General features: G+C 33.5%; 1 protein-coding gene across 5 annotated transcripts in view; it reads right to left on the reverse strand.

Annotated features, from left to right (window-relative positions):
- Window positions 1–19,960, reverse strand: part of TBC1D32 (TBC1 domain family member 32) — a 201,498-nt gene that overhangs the window by 23,980 nt on the left and 157,558 nt on the right. For 4 of the 5 annotated variants that reach the window (XM_064598061.1, XM_064598058.1, XM_064598056.1 and 1 more), the window contains 4 exons: window positions 10,559–10,628; window positions 8,731–8,846; window positions 7,826–7,980; window positions 261–401 (listed from right to left, as the gene is read on the reverse strand). In XM_064598061.1, coding sequence (XP_064454131.1) covers window positions 261–401; window positions 7,826–7,980; window positions 8,731–8,846; window positions 10,559–10,628 — 482 coding nt within the window. Of the gene's footprint in view, window positions 1–260; window positions 402–7,825; window positions 7,981–8,730; window positions 8,847–10,558; window positions 10,629–19,960 lie in introns of those variants that run through there. The other variant, XM_064598059.1, reaches the window with a different exon arrangement.

Consider the following 19,960-nt stretch of genomic DNA (forward strand, 5'->3'; position numbering starts at 1 on the left):
TCCCACGTCGGGCTCCCTGCTCAGCAGGGAGTCTGCCTCTCTCTCTGACCCTCCCCCCTCTCATGCTCTCTATCTCATTCTCTCTCTCAAATAAATTAATAAAATCTTTAAAAAAGAAAAAATAAAGAAAAAGAAAAGTATGAATACTTATAAAATGATCTTACTAATTTAAATGTATTTCCTATATTTGGTGACACTTTAACTTTCTTTAAAGACACTGAGATCTGGGAGTTGAAGAAACGTTATTTCTTCTGGATTACCTGGGATGGTGCAAAACCAGACATGTGAAAAGCTGAAAACACAAGGGGCACCTCCACCTTCAGGAGCATTTCAATGTAGTGAGTGCTGCAAAAATATACTGGATGGATGCCAGATTCTATAGTGTCAGTAGGTAGGTACCTCTGCATAAAAAGAGGAGAAACTGAGAATTAATGAACATGCAACTAATGTAAAATAATCAAACCAACTTTTGCTTTGAGCTGCTATTTCAAAATTAATGTGGTGGCATAACAAGTTACTGCAAACATTATAATTATGTAAGCTAAAAAGTCAGAATGTTATAAACACTGTAGAAAGAATAAATCTCACTTAAGGCAATATTTATACCTTCCAAGACAAAAGAATAAAGTTAATACTGTAATTCAGTGCTTTGTGGAATGAAGGGGATGGCTGTTGCATGAAAGAATAAAAGTATGAGTACACAAGTAATACAGCTTTACATTTCACTACTTGAGTGTATTTCTATATGCTGGCTATCCAGCTGGCTTTGGCCAATGATTCTATCACATTAAAAAGTTTTAGCTTGTCAACTCTTTGGGATATCTGCATAGTCCCCTTTTTCTAAGATAGTATTAACCTAAATCTGAACTTGAGATACTAATAACTGAAATTGGGAACTCCATTGGAAGTTTATCACTAAAACTGGGAAAAAATGCATAGTGCATTCCCATCAAAGTTCTTAGACCAGCTATTTTCTATATATTTCTATAATAATTACATATTAATCTTATATAATTTACATATTTTATATTTTACATTTATTTATATATCCATTTATATATGTGTGGATATATATACACACATCTTCCAAACTGGCATTTTTCTGCAATTTCTTCATAAAGTTGGTTATATTTTCAGTTTGGCTCTTAGGTACAATTTATGTCATCATGATCACTCTCTAATACTTCAATGAGTGTCCAATATCTAACCACAACATTTTAAAACAAAGAATAAACTTGGGAGGTATCATTTTATGTCAAGAAAAACTGATAGACTATACCCGATAGACTTATACTAAAAATTTATATTCAAATTAATTCTGAAGATTGGATAATTAAGAAACTTCTTCCAGAAAGGCATTTTATGTTCTTTACTGGGTAACTGTAATAAAGAAAATTAATGCTTTTAAATTAAAACAAATCAACTTATATATAACAATTATATACGAGTTAAAATGAGGATTTCTTTCAAACTTTATTGCTAAAGTGCTTTTAAGGACTTAGGTTTGAGTTATATACTAAAATTTCTGAAACCAGTAAGATGATTTATCAGTGGTTTTTCTGTTTTATCATTTATCATCATAAAGGACAATTTACCATTTCACATTGCATAAATATATATTTATAGGAATATATATGTAGAAATATATATTTTATGACAGGTTCTCAGAGATACCTCAGAGTACACACAAAAAAATTAATTTATATACTGATGACTGGAGACATACTACAGCACATTAAGTGGACATCCTATAGCCAACCTCAGGTGAATATCTAGGACAAAAAATAAAAACTTTCCTTTGAATAGTTAAAAATAATATAAACTTAGGGGCACTGGGGTGGCTCAGTCAGTTAAGTGTCCGACTCTTGATTTCGGCTCAGGTCATGATCACAGGATCATGAGATTGAGCCCAGAATCGGGCTTGGCACTCTACAGGGAATTTGCCTGAGATTCTCTCCCTCCCTCTCCCTCTCCCTCTGCCCAAGTCCCACCTCCCCCCCAACCCACCCCCACACACATGCACACATGCTCGCTCTCTCTCAGGTAAATACATCTTTAAAATATAAATATACAGGGGCGCCTGGGTGGCTCAGTTGGTTAAGCGACTGCCTTCGGCTCAGGTCATGATCCTGGAGTCCCGGGATCGCGTCCCGCATCGGGCTCCCTGCTCGGCAGGGAGTCTGCTTCTCCCTCTGACCCTCCTCCCTCTCATGCTCTCTGTCTCTCATTCTCTCTGTCTCAAATAAATAAATAAAATCTTTAAAATAAAATAAAATAAAATAAAAAATAAAAAAATAAAATATAAATATACACACGTACATAAGGTACATGTATAGATACATATACATTAACATATACCTATTAAAATATATGTATATATACATACATATAAATATATATGTATTCATATATACATATATAAACTGAAAATCTGGATCCTTTATCTTCTTTTACGAAATACACATTTCACTAATGACTATTTGTACAGAATTAATGAGTTTAAAAAACACACAAAAAATCAACTTATACATATATATTAATTTTCAGTGAAAGCCTAGGTAATAATTTTCTGAATATAAGCATAATAGTAGTGTAAGAAATGTATGTATAAGAAATAATTCTTATACACTGTCTTCTATGTTGTATTGAAAACAATATATTTGGAGTAGGTGTGTTTAGAGATGGAGACAAGAGACTAATTACATTCTCAGAAAAAACAAGCTATTATGTAATGGAGTCCCAAAGCTCAGGCAAGAGTTCTACTCTTATAGATTATCCTGTGTTGGAAGAAATTATGCCATACTTTTTTGTAACCAACATAGCTCCCAGCACCAAGCCTTGCATAGAATAGCTACACAACAAATTATTGACTGAATTACAAGAAAAGATGTTAATGATTGTACCTTGTAATCCCAGTACACTCACTTATAATAAAAATTTTATTAATTGGTCTATTAATTGCCACTACATAACTCTAATTTATAGTAAATGGTGTTCATAAAACCAGATCAATAATAACTCTGATCTACCTAAATACAACACAGTCTTCTGAATCATCAAATTATAAAGCCTGTTTGTTATACTTCTAGTGTTTTGATGTATTTTGCTTAGTCACAACTCTCTGAAAAGATGGCAACTTTTAATAACGGTAACTCTAAGTAAAATTCAGAATATAGGATTAAACACAAAACATGTAGGAAAACAGCATGTAATATATCATCTAAGTGACATAAAATAACATACAAACTATGCTAAAACTGTGAAAAAGAATATCGGTAAAACTTTTGGGTTGGGATATACTAGAAAGCATCATAACAGGAAGCAAGGACTTTATAAAATAATACTTTTTAGAGTATTTTACTTTAGAGATTAAAAATGAAAAGATATGCGCCTTAAAAGACAGACCATAGTAAGCAGTCTTTTGGTTTTTCCCTTCCACTATAGGTAGTTCTGATGAGTCAACTCTATTCCTGACACTAGAAAAATCTAGTTCTATGGAAATTAAATAGAAAGACCCTATGAGAAAGACAAACTCTCCAAACCAATTTAAATGGGCCCAAACCAGTGCAGTCTAGTCCTCCACTCTGGGGATCTGTGTGCAGAGAATGGGCCATGCTGTATGGGCAAGGCTGCAATGAATCTGTGCAGCACTTGCATCCTACAGGAGGTGAACAGAAAACATTTTTTACCTCTGATTCTAAAATTCTAGAAAACCCATCTTTCTTCTCTCCAGGGGAAAAAAAGCACATGGGAAAATGCAATCTTTAAATATGGATCTAAGACTTAAAGTTATACAGAAAAGAAAGGGGTTTTGACACTAGTTCTGTCCTACAAGTGACTGGTCATATGATTTACTACTGCTAATGCCTTGCAAATGGTTATAAGTGTGCCAAGACACATTGACGGCTGTAAAATTTAAATCTAAATGTACATTTGAACAGTATTAGAATTGTTAACTCTAAACTTCCTGCGTTAACTGTTTTTTATTTTATGAGGAGTAAGAGAGGGATATATCCACACATATTTTTATATATATAAAATATATATAACTCTCCCATGATCTTCCTGTTGAACTACACTAGTTCATTTGACTATGACTTTAGCTTGATTTATCATCAATGGAGTTTTACCTGTATGTGAATGTGAAATAGTTCAGTTTTTATTTAAATTTAATTTGTTCTCCTTTTGCATATGTTTTTATTAACAGAAGGCATATGTGGTTGTTACTTTTATTATAATTATTACTTGAGATTAGGTATTCCCACATGGAAATATTTGATTTTTTGATCTTTCATAATCTGTCATTTTATTAACAGCTTTTAGTTAAAATTAGCCAAACTCTGATTCTTGATGAAATTCCATAAAGAATTAGCATATTATCATTTAGAAAGTTTTTTTTTTTAAGATTTTTTTAATTTATTTATTTGAGAGAGAGAGAGAATGAGAGAGAGCACATGAGAGGGGGGAGGGTCAGAGGGAGAAGCAGACCCCGTGCCGAGCAGGGAGCCCAATGCGGGACTCGATTCAGGGACTCCAGGATCATGACCTGAGCCGAAGGCAGTCGCTTAACCAACTGAGCCACCCAGGCGCCCCGAAAGTTTTTTTTTTTAAGAACAAATAATAATGAAAGATAATTTAATACAGTCAATACATTAAAGGATTCTTCTGGTCTCAATGGCTTCAAAGGAAAAATTTTTTCAAATTATTTTTATCTCATATGAGTAGATAGTCATAGTTTATAAAATTTTGAGAACTTCAAAGTAATATTTCATTATTTCCTATATTGCTTATCCAAGGCCAATTTTTTACACCTTTTTGAAGTGGGCATAATTTCTTCCAATACACGATAATTTGCTTACAACATTCTTAAGAATGCAGAGGATCTATTATCTTTTGAATATGTTTTTTAAAGTAATAAAAATTTACATATTTGTATTTAAATATTAATTCACACACTCAACATCTATTTGTTGAATTAATTACTACTGAAAATAGTTTGGGACACACTGATAAACAAAAGAGAAAACCCTGCCTTCCTAGAGCTTATACATTTAAGTGTTTAAATAGATATACAAATTAAGCAGCATATTAAGAATTGACATAGGCTGGGCGCCTGGGTGGCTCAGTTGGTTAAGCGACTGCCTTCGGCTCAGGTCATGATCCTGGAGTCCCTGGATCGAGTCCCGCATTGGGCTCCCTGCTCCGCAGGGAGTCTGCTTCTCCCTCTGACCCTCCCGACCCTCCCCCTTCTCATGTGCTCTCTCTCTCAAATAAATAAATAAAATCTTTAAAAAAAAAAAAAAAAAGAATTGACATAGGCTATGGAAGAAAAGGAACAGGGTAATAAGGTTGAAGAATGCTGGACTGGGGCATAGGTTGAAGCTTTTGTGAGGTTGATTATAATAACGAGATTGAGTTAAAGAAGGTGGACAAGTTTGTACTATTATTAGCTAAAGCCAAAGTATCTCACCATAATTGCAGATTAGCTTATTTTATCAACCTGCACACAAAGTGTCACTGCAATGTTTGAGACCAATGGAACAAACAAAATAGAAAAGGGACCAATTTTTTTAAATAATGTATTAATATTATTACTGAATGCACTAACAAGCGGCATAGAAAAAGCACCAATCCATTAAATGATTAAATCAAAAACATTTATGCCATGGAGTAGTGACTTAGCTAACAGCTCTAAGACAAAATCCCTGAAGAGGAATATTAGCAGAATGTTATTTTACAAAGAAGCACTAAAACAAACTTCTGGTAACAAAATATTCAACTTGGTATATTTGCAGTTGAAAAGAAAAAATGGTACTATGTAAGGCACTGCATAAGTGTTCATTGATGATACAGCTGCACCAACAGAAAGGTATCAAGGCTTTACATCAAGAGTTTGTCCTAAACACCCTGAGTAACACGTCACTCCATTCCATTCACAGATCTATATTCCATATTCAATGATGCTATCAAAATAAATCTAATAAAATCCAAGCTGCTAGAGTCCTGCCTGATTTCAGTTTTATGGAAAGAAAACCTATTAGAGCACAACATTACTGTTATGTTAAAAATAAAATGTGTTTTGAAAAAGTTTATATTAGTCACCGTATAGTACATCATTAGTTTTTGATGTAGTGTTCCATGATTCATTGCGTATAACACCCAGTGCTCCATGCAGTATGTGTCCTCCTTAATACTCATCACCAGGCTATCCCACCCCCCCATGCCCCTCCCCTCTGAAGCCCTCAGTTTGTTTCCCATAGTCCACAGTCTCTCATGGTTAGTCTCCCCTTCTGATTTCCACCCCCTTCATTTTTCCCTTCCTTCTCCTAATGTCCTCCATGCTATTCCTTACATTCCACATATAAGTGAAATCATATGATAATTGTCTTTCTCTGCTTGACTAACCCTAACATAGTATAATAAAATAAAATAAAGAATAAAATAAAAAAATAAACATATGGACTGAAACACAGACTTTTCAGACGGGATGAAACAACATGGTCCACCTGTATGCTGTCTTGTATTAGCCTATCTTGTATAGTAGACAGTTTCCCCAAGTTGGAAATCTTAATGGCAGTAAGTAAAACAAAATACAGAAACGTTAGCAAATTGAGGGATGCTCTTACCTCTAAATTCTAAGATCTCATGAAGCTAGTAAAAACCCTTTAAAAAGTCAATTAGAGAAAGACATGTATCATATGATCTCACTGATATGAGGAATTCTTAATCTCAGGAAACAAACTGAGGGTTGCTGGAGTGGTGGGGGGTGGGAGGTATGGGGTGGCTGGGTGATAGACATTGGGGAGGGTATGTGCTATGGTGAGCACTGTGAATTGTGTAAGGCTGTTGAATCACAGACCTGTACCTCTGAAACAAATAATACATTATATGTTAAAAAAAAGAAGAAGATAGTAAGAAGGGAAAAATGAAGGGGGGGAATCGGAGGGGGAGACGAACCATGAGAGACGATGGACTCTGAGAAACTGAGGGTTCTAGAGGGGAGGGGGTGGGGGGATGGGTTAGCCTGGTGATGGGTATTAAAGAGGGCACGTATTGAATGGAGCACTGGGTGTTATAGGCAAACAATGAATTATGGAACACTACATCAAAAACTAATGATGTATGGTGATTGATATAACATAATAAAAAATTAATAAAATAAAATATACTATAATACTGTAATCAAAACTCATCATAGATTTCCAAACTCATCATAGATTTCCATATTCCATATAGAACATGTTGACAATTTTGACCTAATTCTTTTCTTTTTTTTTTTTTTTTAAGATTTTATTTATTTATTTGAGAGAGAGAGAATGAGAGAGAGCACATGAGAGAGGGGAGGGTCAAAGGGAGAAGCAGACTCCCTGCCAAGCAGGAAGCCGGATGCGGGACTCGATCCAGGGACTCCAGGATCATGACCTGAGCCGAAGGCAGTCGCTTAACCAACTGACCCACCCAGGCGCCTGACCTAATTATTTTCTTACACTATAATTTAACTGATTCTTTCTAACAAAGCAACAATAAAAAAATTCAATAGCTCTTTTTACATATGTATTTTTTATAATTTACTAAATGACAAGTTTAAAATTTAATAATCCAACTATTATCACTAATCTTTCATTCAGTTACCATTAGGTAAGACACCAAGCATTTGGGAAAATGTCAAATCTGTGTCTTCAAAGAGAATCAGACAAAAAGTATTCAGGTAGAAAATGAACGTAATTTATTATGGAGCCCTCTACAAATAAGATCCCAATGAATTTAAATAGGATTTGCCTTAAAATTTAACACACTCATTTAAAGACAGAGTAAAAAGTCTTACAGAAACATGTAGTCTTGGCAACCAAAGGAAAGCAGAGGTCAGAAGCCTCGAGAACTGCTGAAGAAATCTGAGTGTTTTCTCTTTGTCCCCCAACATTATCATGAACAAAGAAGATACAAACCAGTCATGGCCAGCATAAGTCCCCTGCAGGCAGACTGAAAACCACAGTTAAGGAACTTTTGCAATATTTTATCTTAGAAGATGAAATATAAGAACTCCATTAATACTCATTTCCAGGATCCTGATCAGGAAAGAGATATTGATACCTAGTCCTCATTTTATCTTCAACCAATTTACAAGCTAATGTGCTGTTTACTTACATAAGTAAAGGAGGGCAATGGCACTAGTAAATGCAGAAAGAACTATCTGCTTTGTGGCAACATTTATTCAAGTCATTAAAATCATAGTACCACTTCTTTCTCTGGATTAGGTTACCTGCTAAATTACTAACATAATCAAATATTTAAAAATCCATACATTTTTAGAATTCAGTAATGCAAGTGGTTCATATGCTTTTTTCCCTTCAAGTCAAACCTATTTCTGAAAAATAACCAATTCAAGTAAAATAAATGTATGTTCTATTGTTATTCTAGATTTACTCACTCTAGAATACTCTTATTCTAGATATACTAAACCTATTTTTAAAAATTTCTCATATGTATCTGAAAATATAGCCTAATAACTTTACTCAGTTTAAGATTCAATAAGTAAGACTGAATTTAGTAATTACTACACAATTTAATAAAATTCATATTTAAAATACAGAATACTATAAAGGTACATCATAACGAATCAGCAATATAGGTTAAAGTATTATTTTATTAAAAATGTGTTAAGGTACCCTACCAAAGAACTATGAAAAACACATAATGTTCAATTACTGTGAATCCACTCAAAAAGGATACGAAGAGAAGATTTTACGGGAGCTTGCTGCTGTTTCAGGAATCTCCCACAGTGCTTTAAAACCAAGGTAAGATCATTTTCTGCACTGTCTTTTAAGAGGTTGAGAAACTTGCCATATCTACATTAAAAGCCCACAAAACATACAAAATGAAAAACATCAGGCTCTGCATTGCAAATTCACTTTTTAAAATCCATCAAGCATAGTCCTCTTGAGATCCCAAGGTTTTAAGTTTTCTTTTACTTCTAGAACAACTATGCTACACAGAACACTTACAGGGAGAGCTTAACACTCAATATATGTTCCTGATAATTATATTTGGATTAGCAGTAGTTATCTGGTAAATACTCACAACTTTAAAGGAAAATAAAACAGTAATGAGAGAACAAAATGTAGATACTGTAGATAAGAAGAATACAAGCATTTTTTCTTGAACTTAATCTAAAACATGCAATGTTGACAGGTTAGACTGACTGAATGTTAAGTCTAGAAGCAATTTTAGATTTCATCTAGTCCAAAGGTTTTGAAAGGGAGCACTTCCCCTGCTGGGGCCACTTGGGAAATTCATGGGGGCGTTTTTGATTGCATAGTGACTGGGGGCACTAACGGCAGTTGGTGAGTGATGGTCAGGAGGTTAGATGTGGGACAGTCCTGCACAAGCACTTGCAAATGGCTTGCCTGTTATTTGCATGGGTGAAGAAGCTATTCATAATAATTTGAAACCAATTCTGCTTTATATAAGATCATATTTTTTTCTATATTTTTTATGATACACTGAATGCAACTATGTGTAAATCAGGGAAAGACAGTACTTTCATTGTTTGAAGCCTAAGACTTGTTCTCCATTCTGGAAAGTCACTTTGCCAGTGGCAAAACTCGAGCAGTATTTGAAGCTCCAAGACACCATCAGTCTCTATTGGTGGCTGCCAAAGTCACAATGATTCTATATGGTTGACAGCTATGTCATATACTGTAGTTGGGCACAAACATTTCATTACAAATCACTTTCCATTTACTTCTTACCAATAAGACATTATATTGAATTTTAAAAATATGTGACTAGCTTGCTCATGTTATCTATGGATTCCATTTCAGAATAGAAATTGGACATTACAAAATAAAAAGCAGATATAGCGTCACAAAACAATGAGTGACATGCTTTATGTGACACCGATGGATTAGCCAGAATTACTATCACACTTTTCATTATAATGCTATGAATTTATAAAAATAGTCATTTTAAAAGTTTCCATATGCATCTTTTTTATAATTGATTCTAAAGATTACCCATTGAAGTAGGATGGAACTGTTAAGATCCCCATTTAATAAGCAAGAGAGGAGACTCACTCCTTAATTCAGTCTGCTGTTTAGCTTATTTCTTTTGAAAATTACAATTTGAGACTAAAAATTCAAACTACTATAATTGGTTTATTCATTTTTAACTTCAGTGTCTATCCTTAAGGTACTTTTGTACTCATCACCATTGTTTGACAATTAAAATCTATTATATTTTAGAAAATGGCATGATTGTGCTACCAATGTGCTGATTTTTACAATGCATTTTTTTTTTTTTTTTTGGAAAAAACCTGTAGTCATAGAGGCTTAAATACACTGTAATTAGCCTCTGAAATGATAATGAACCATAACTGATTTACCAGCAGAGGTAATTTAATCATGTGCCAATATCCCCAAAACAAAATTATTATTTTCTGAATGATAAACTCTGTATTTAAAGTACACAAAATAGTCAGTTGTTAAATACTATTAAGCACATATCAGGAAGATAAACAAATTCTAGAAATGCGCAAGGGAGATATTTCCCTATAATATACCTGACAGTCATTTTAATGCCAAGCTGCTGCACAGATGAAAGACTTTCGTTCTTCACATTTGCATCAGTAGCTAAAAACAAGAGAAAACTGGGTTATAAAAATGTATAAAAGTCTGCATAATAATCACATTTTAATTGAAAATTGATGAAAGTAATATTTTTACATATTTTAATGTGAATTTTGAAAACACTGATGGATTTGTTCTTTTAAGAGCTGTCAGTTATATTTTCAAAGAAATTAACAGGAAACTTTTTATAATAACTTCTCTCCTATAAAAATCATTTAAAAGCATATTAAGTACAAAACAACTAATTGTAGTTTTAAAGCAATCTATTTTTACTTGGGTCCCAGAACACAAAAGCTATTAACCCCAAAATGATCTAGAACATTGTACTTTCATCAAGCAATGCATATATAAGACTTTGAATTACAAATACGTGTAAGTATGGCTGTTCACTTCTTAAAAATTTAAACATGAATGTCAAGAAGGTATAATCAGTGTACTGCTTATAATGTATAACAATATATGAGGGTGGAGTCAATAAGGTTCTTCCAGCAGGAGGATTTTCTTTGTGGAGTAGGAGTTGTGATCTACCAAAAATGAAGAGGCTATATGGTACAGAGGACAACAAGAGTGGTTGAAAATTTGGATTAGGTCTGGAGAACATGGATGATGCAGCTAACAGTGAATGCTCAATAGCATCATTAGATAGCACTGAGGGTTCTAGTTGTAATTTTCAGTTTTGGCTAAAGAAACTGTAGCATGCATGTGCATATACACACATACACACACACACACACACAATATTAAGGGAACTGTCCAAAATCACATATCTAGTGGTAACGAGGACTAAAAGCTGGGTTTCTCATACTCATGCCAGTAGTTTGTTGTTGTTTTTTTTTTACCTTCTATTACACACTGGTGCATCTCATCCTATCAGTATGATCTACTTAACTTGTGGACTCATTCATTCCTTTTAATACACCCTTTCTGATAAAATAAGTGTGGAGCACCATGCTAGAAGCTATGGGGGATAAAAGATAAATCATACATCATGCCCTAAAAGAACTTTCCATGTAGTGCCAGAGATAAAATTCGTATATAGATAACTCTGATAAAGATGTTTTAAAGGACTAAGTGGAACAAGAATGGTACAGATAAAGTGTTATGTGAATTCAGAAAGAGAGAGAGATTATGAAGAAGTGGCGCTTAAACTGAACCTTAAAATATAGCTAGACTTAAGATCTACAGAGATAAGGAAGAACAACAAATTAAACATCACTGTTATCAAACATCTACTCATTGGACCAGCAATAATTCATCTTTTAGCACTCTTAGAGGTAACGTACCCTGTTTCTTCTAGTCTCATGCCCCAGGAAGCCCTCATAATTCCAGCCAAACCAGACCGGTCTTTTACCTACCTACACTGGTAATTTTCTTTAAAAATAAATAAATTAAGTAAAATAAAATGAAATAAACTTAAGTGCTCAGTTAATTTCTTGACAAGCTATATCTGAGTTTTACTTATTCAGATCAGAACACAAACTTAGCAGTATTGTTACATTTGGCCTATAATGACCAGTTATTTTTTATATATCTTAGAATTCCTCCCTATTTATAAATCTAACTGTACTAATAGATTTACATTCTAGATGTAGAAATTGCTAAGGACAGCTTTGCCCCATTTATATGAGCCAGTATCTTTCTCCTAGACAAAAAAAAAAAAAAAAAAAAAGACTTTCCATTACTTTATACCAAAAACATACATGTCACAAATTATTCTCTCATAAAATGGCCAATTTTTAAAACTACTAATCATAATTCATATGTTCATCATAATGTCAAGTTCTTAGTCTTATCAACAGCATTTTTAAAAAGTCAGCCATAATTTAAATAGCTTTACCAATGTCCACTACAACACAATCAGATTAAATTCATTTGGGTAGTGACCAGGAAGTTCTTTCTGTGTCAGTACCTGAACACAATTATGGTGATCCTATATTTTATTATTAATTGTATTTTAGTCTCCCAAGTTTAAATAATGTAAGACTTCAGTGCTGCAGTGTTGGTTACACTGGCTGAGTTTGCAAAATTTAAGTAGTTTCAATAAAATATTTTGGCTTTATATATTTCTAGAGCCATGAAATAGACCTACCTCCTAGCAACTATCATAACAGGGTATTATAAGATTGATTTTTTAATTAGTAATATCATATTTTATTGAGGTATACCTTACATTCAAAGAAATATAAAGATCTTAAATGTACAGCTTAATCAATTTTGACAAATGCATACAAGCTGTATAACCCAGACCCCTCTAAGATATGGAATATTTCCATCATCTAGAAGTTCCCTCATGCTCTCTTCTAGCCAATTCCTGCACATCCTTCTTCCCTAAGCCAGCCACTGTTCTGATCTCTTTCACTGTTAGTTTAGCTTTACCTAGAACATCATATAAATGGAATCACACAATATGTACCTTTTGTGTTTTTTATTTCACTTAACACAATGTTTTGAGATTCATTCCATATTGTAGCATGTATCAATCGTGCTTTTTTTAACGAGTAGTATTCCATTATGTAAATATGTTGAAATCTGTTTATTCAACATATATCCTGAAATTTATTTATTTGGGACATTTGTGTTTCTTTTTTTCAGACTTTGACTTTCATGAATAAAGAGCTCTGAACATTCCTGGGCAAATATCAAAGGCGAGCTATCACTTTACACCTATCAGAATGGCTAAAATAAAAAAGATAAGTAACAAGTGTTTTCGAAAATGTGGAGGAAAAGAAACCCTTGTACACTGTTGGTGGGAATGTAAACTGGTACATCTACTGTGGAAAACAGTACGGAGATTCCTAAAAAATTAAAAATAGAAATACCATATGATCCACTAATTCCACTATCAGGTATTTACCCAAAGAAAATGAAAACAAACACTAATTCAGAAAGATACATGCACCCCTACGTTTATTGTAGCATTATTTACAGTAGCCAAGATATGGAAGCAACGTAAGTGTCCATCCGCAGATGAATGGATAAGGAAGATGCGGTATATATACACACACACACACACACACACACACACACACACACACACAATGAGTATTATACAGCCATAAAAAAGGATGGGGTAATGCCATTTGTAACAATATGGATGGACCTAGAGGGTATTATGCTAAGTGAAATAGGTCAGACTGAGAAAGACAAATACCATATTATTCCACTCATATATGGGGAAAAAAAAGAACAAACAAAAAGCAGAATCAGACCTATAAATACAGAGAACAAACCAGTGATTGCCAAAGGAGAGTGGGGTGGAGGGTTAGGCAAAATGGGTGAAGGGGTTTCAGTTATGGAATGCATAAGTCATGGGGATAAAAGCCACAGTATAAGGATTATAGTCATTGATATTGTAATAGCAACGCATGGGGACAGATGGCAGCTACACTTGTAGTGAACACAGCATAATGTATAAACTTATTGAATCACTATGTTGTACACCTGAAATTAAAGTAACACTGTGTGTCAACTACTCAAAAACAAAACAAAACAAAAAACAGTAAAGTTCTTCAGGCTGAAGAGAAATGATACCAGATGAATACACAGATACATACACACACAACACACATAACACATGTACAAGGGTATAAGAAATTGTAAATGTATGGGTAAATATAAAATAACTTTGCTCTTGTTTCTTAATTTACTTAAAATAATTGACTCAAAGGAAAAACAATGTAAAAATAAAATGCATAGAAAAAACAGCACACAGAAAGGACAAATGGAAATAAACTTTTGTAAGGTTCTTATGTGAAAGACATGGTAATTCATAGTAGACAAAAATATCAAAATCATAGATAAAATTTTAAAACATCAGTAATCATGTAAATGGACTAAAAACACCAATCGATGGCAGAAATTCTCAGACTAAATTAAAAACAAAGCAAGATGCAACCATATGCTATATATCTTTAGATGCCCCTTAAATTAAAAAACATGATATATTAAAGTTGGGAAGACATATTATACCAACACTACTTATAAGAAAGCTGAATGTCTATATTATTATCAGACAAAATACACTCCAGGGCAAGGAATATTATAGATAAATGACCTTTTTTTTTTTTTTAAATGATAGCATGGTCAATTCATCAAGAAGAAAAAGCAATACTAAATATGTATTTACCAAATTGGAAAACTTCACAATATATGAAGCAAAAACTAAAGAATTAAAGGGACAAGTAGATGAATATAAAATAATAAAGGGAGCTCAACACTACTGTATCAGTATTTGGTACCAAAAGCAGACAAAAATTTAGAAATTATCTAGAAAATCTGAATCGCAGGATCAACTAAATTGTCCTTATTGGTTATTTATAGAACACTGCAACCATCAACTCTAAAATATATACCTTTTCACTTGTCAATGGAACATTTACTAAGACAGAACATTTACTAGGCCATAAAAAGTTTCAAAAAAATTGGAAGAAATTAAATTATACAGAGAATAATCTATAAACTCAATAGAATTAAAATAGAAACCAGTAACAAAAAGATATCTGGAAAATCTCCAAATACTTGAAAGTTAAGCAACACACTGCAAATTAATCAAGGTCAAAGTAAGCTAGCAAGCTAAATTAGAAAATATTTTTAATGAAATGATAATTAAGACATTTCTAAACATGCTTTGGGAGGCAACTAAAGCATTGCTTAGGGGAAACTTTATAGCTCTATATACTTTTATTAGAAAAGAATAAAGGTTTAAAGTCAATGATGTAAGCTTCCATCACAGAGGCTAGGAAAAGAAAAGGAAATTAAACCTAAAGTCAGCAGAAAAAAGAAATAAAATATAACAGAAACCAAAAAATACAAAATAAAGAAGCACAGAGGATATCAATAAAACCAAATGTTGGTTCTTTGAAAAGATCAATTATATTGACAAATCTCTACCTGGCTTATAAAGAAAAAAGAGAAAGAGAAAACAAATTATCAGTATCAAGAATAAAAGAGGAAATATCACCATAGATCCAAGAGACCCAAGAAGAAATAAAAATCTGAAGAGTCTTACATTTATTAATGAAGTTGAATTAATATTTAAAAACCAGACCATGAAGAAAACTCAGACCCAAATGGTGTAACTAGTAAATTCTATCAAATAAGTAAAATAATAACAATCTTGCACACTTAAAAGGACAGCATAACCAGATCCCCAAACAATTCAAAGACATTAAAAGAAAACTAATGACCAATATTGCACATGAATATAAATAGAAAAAATATTTTTAAAATATTAGCCACTCAAATTCAGCAATATATTAAAAGGATGAAGGATCATGATTAAGAAGAATTCATCTCAGAAATGCAAAAATCAATGTAAAACTTTTCCCCTAAGGATAGGAACAAGTAAGTTGTATATTCCTGCTTATATACTCAATTAAGTTTTAACAAAATATAAAAGCAATTCAATGAGCTAAGAAAGCTTTTCAGGCAATTGTTCTGGAACAACTAGATATCAGAGAAAAAAATATGTAAACCCTTACCTCACACCATACACAAAACATAACTCAAAACTTATTATAGACCTTCAGGTAAAAGGCAAAGTATGAAGTATAGAAGACTATCTTTATGGACTCGATGTAGGCAAAGATTTTTCTAAGCAAAACCCTGAAAGTACTGACCATAAAAGAAAAAAAAAAATTGACAAACTGGACTTCATCAAAATTGATCTTCTACTCATCAAGAGACACTATCACCCACCCCGTGGAAGAAGTTTTTTTACTTTTTTAAAATTTTATTGTATTATGTTACGTTAGTCACCATACAATACATCATTAGTTTTTGATGTAGTGATCCACGATTCATTGTTTTCATATAACACCCAGTGCTCCATGCAGTACGTGCCCTCCTTAATACCCATCACCGGGCTAACCCATCCCCCCACCTCCCTCCCCTCTAAAACCCTCAGTTTGTTTCTCAGAGTCCATAGTCCATCAAGAGACACTATTAAGAAAATGACGAGACAAGCCACACAACGGAAAAAAATATATGCAGTATAAATTAGACAAGAGATTGTATCCATAATCGTTATATAACCACCACCTATAACTCATAAAATGTCATGAAACCCATACAGAAATGATGGCGGTGAGTGAGAAGCAAAATACTTGCAAAGACATCTCAAAAGAAGTGTTCAACATAATTTGTCATCAGGAAAATGCAAATTAAAACCACATGGAGATACTACTGCACACCCACTAAAATGGCTAAAATTTAAGACTGAAAATACCAAGTGTTGGTAAGAATAAGGAGGAACTGGAACTGTCATACATTGCTGGTGAGAGTGTGTAAAATCATACAACTATTTTGGAAAATGGTTTGGCAATTTTTCATAAAGTTAAACACACTTCTACTCTCTGATCCATGAATTCCACTTCTCTGTATTTATATAAAGGATTGATTTTTATAAACGATTACCAGAACAATTTTAATTTAGATTAGATGGTAACACTTAAAATTCTAGTACAGATAAAACTGGATTATTAAACATGAGAAATATTTATCTTCATTAATATATAGATCTGTGTGCTTGTAATACTAATGTTCTTCTTCTGGAAAGTATAATACAGCTAAATATCTTAACAGTAGTAGGAGGAATGTGCAGTGGGCTAATGGTGCTAATAATGAGCCTTCCTGATGCCATTGTATTCTATAGATCAGGGTGATTTCTAGGAGAAGATGCTGACCTCTCTATCAATGAAGAATGGAATAGTTAAGGATCAAGGTGAGGGGAGTTTCCCAAAAGGACTATGACACTCATGTTACATGATTCAGGTTCTTAGTTCTTTCCCATGGAAGGAAAGATCGTTCCAGACTGATCCAGCTGTCTGTCTGAGGAGTCCTTTTAACTTTTCTGGGGTTGTACAAATAATTTCCCAGATCTATTCCTTCTCTAAAAGTTTATGTTTCTGTATATTCAGAGTAGAAACTTAATTCTGCACATTTCAACAGATAATAGTTCCCAATAACAGCTGTACATCAAAATTCTCTGAGTTTTTTTAAAAGTAAAGATAAAAAGACTCCACTCCAGACCACTGAATGATATTGCTGAGGGTAAATATCCAGTCATTTGTATTTTTAAAGACCTCTACAGCTTATTTCTTGTGCACGGAACTTCAGATCCACATTTAAAGGAATAAAAGTAAAGTTTATATATAGTTAAAATCAGATAGTAATACTCTACAAATTTCACTTAAAAGAATGTAGTAGTTAAATCTTTAAAAAGGCTTTTAAATGAGAATATATGGGGGTATTAGGAATACCATAACAAACATCAAATATCCACTCAAAAAAACCCCAATATTAAATAGATATAGGTGAGAGTAGTGTGAATAAAACCGCTTTGAAAAAAATAACATTTTCCAAGCAGGAATGCAGAAGTCAGAAAATAGTTTTCTATTTACTAAATATTTTATTAAAAGAGACACTTCAATTTTAAATTTGTTTGATATATGACAACTTGACAAACAAACAGATCTTGGACTACAAAAGTTCAGTGAAATAATCTTTTGTTATACAATCTGAACTAAATACAACTTACGAAGTAGGAACTAAAATCTTCATAAATAAAACAAAATTGATGGGATAAAATAAATAAAATTCAGTGATAAAAATGGATGTCTTCAAGGGACTCTGATGTATCACTGGTAACCAGTGACTTACTGAAATGTGCACATCTCTGTATGAGATACTTTAATATAGGTGCTTAACACTGAGTGAATGAATAGATAAATGAATAAATGAATGAACAAGAAACTGTACTTCATATCAAATGGAGCAAGTTGGAGATGGAAATAGATAGGGACTTAAAAATATTTTCTATACATTGAAATTAAGTAACAAACGGACGATACAACTCCCACTCCCTGGAGTCACTGTGAAAAGTATAACAAGGGGCGCCTGGGTGGCTCAGTTGGTTAAGCGGCTGCCTTCAGCTCAGGTCATGATCCTGAGGTCCTGGGATTGAGCCCCGCATCGGGCTCCCTGCTCGGCAGAGAGCCTGCTTCTCCCTCTCCCTCTGTCTGCCACTCTGCCTACTTATGTTCTCTATCTCTGTTAAATAAATAAATAAATAATCTTAAAAAAAAAATAAAAGTATAACAAGTTGGGGCACCTGGGTGGCTCAGTTGTTAAGCGCCTACCTTCAGCTCAGGTCATCATCCCAGGGTCCTGGGATCGAGCCCCGCATCGGGCTCCCTGCTCCGTGGGAAGCCTGCTTCTCCCTCTCCCACTCCCCCTGCTTATGTTCCCTCTCTCACTGTCTCTGTCAAAAAATAAATAAAATCTTAAAAAAAAAAAAAAGTATAACAAGTTGCTGATAAAAAGTCAACCAAACAATGATACCTGTAGCATCATACTTACCCTACTTAATGTCTAATTTAATCAAAGCATTAACTATTTGAAGTAACGAATCCATGTAATTGTAAATATAATGGTCTCAGAACAAAATGAGTTGGAAAAATTGACTTAATATTGACTGAAATTGCTCACTCTGGTAATGCAGTCTATTCTATTTTTGGTTTGCAAAGCTAGCACATAGGGCAGTAGAAGAAATGAAATCTATTCTGCCTGGCACTTGGCTAATGGTGTGGAAAAAAAATTAATTTTCAGAAGAGTAAAGAATTTTTCCACTGGAATACACTTCCATGATTAGAGAAGCAGTTACTGCTTGGCTGTTTACTGATTCTTCTGAAGCCCTGCTATAACTGTTATAAAGTCAAAGAACTCTCACCACCCAAAGAAGTCAACCGGTCATATACTGTCTTCTACCTCCTTCCTTTCCCAGAGTCAGTCTGCAGATTCTGTTGCTTCTCTTTTAACATAGGGTTTAACTATCCATTTTATTCAATTCATACAGACATAAAATTCAATTTCTTGTGGCCACGTTACTGTAAGAGTATCAGCCTCCTAATTGGCATAGTCAGCATTATTTGGGAAAAAGGATTTCTTTCCATGTCTTTATGCTATTACCCTTTCCTGCAAGACTCCCCTTCTCCTATTTTTTCTTTTAGCCATACTAGAGCCACTCCTCTTGCTCCATTATCACTTTTTCCTCTTGTCTTTCCTGACAGCACTAGTCAACACTGATCACTCTTTCCATCAAACACCTATGGCACTTAAAACAAAAACCCTCATTTGACAATAACCCAATTCAAATACCATACTTAAAGGCACACTGCTTGAAATAAAGCAGCCAGCTGGAAAATGTCAGTTTTCTTTCTTTATTTTCTCTTACTAATTGTTGCAATTTATTTAATTCATCATTTTAGGTGTGTGCATTATTTCCCCTACTTGGGGATAGGCTAAGTAATTCAGATTATATACTTCCTTGCAATTAT

Source organism: Mirounga angustirostris, unplaced genomic scaffold (assembly GCF_029215605.1).
Source record: "Mirounga angustirostris isolate CCGP_5_RB_7025 unplaced genomic scaffold, mMirAng1.0.hap1 SCAF_8, whole genome shotgun sequence".
NCBI classification, from domain to species: Eukaryota; Metazoa; Chordata; class Mammalia; order Carnivora; family Phocidae; genus Mirounga; species Mirounga angustirostris.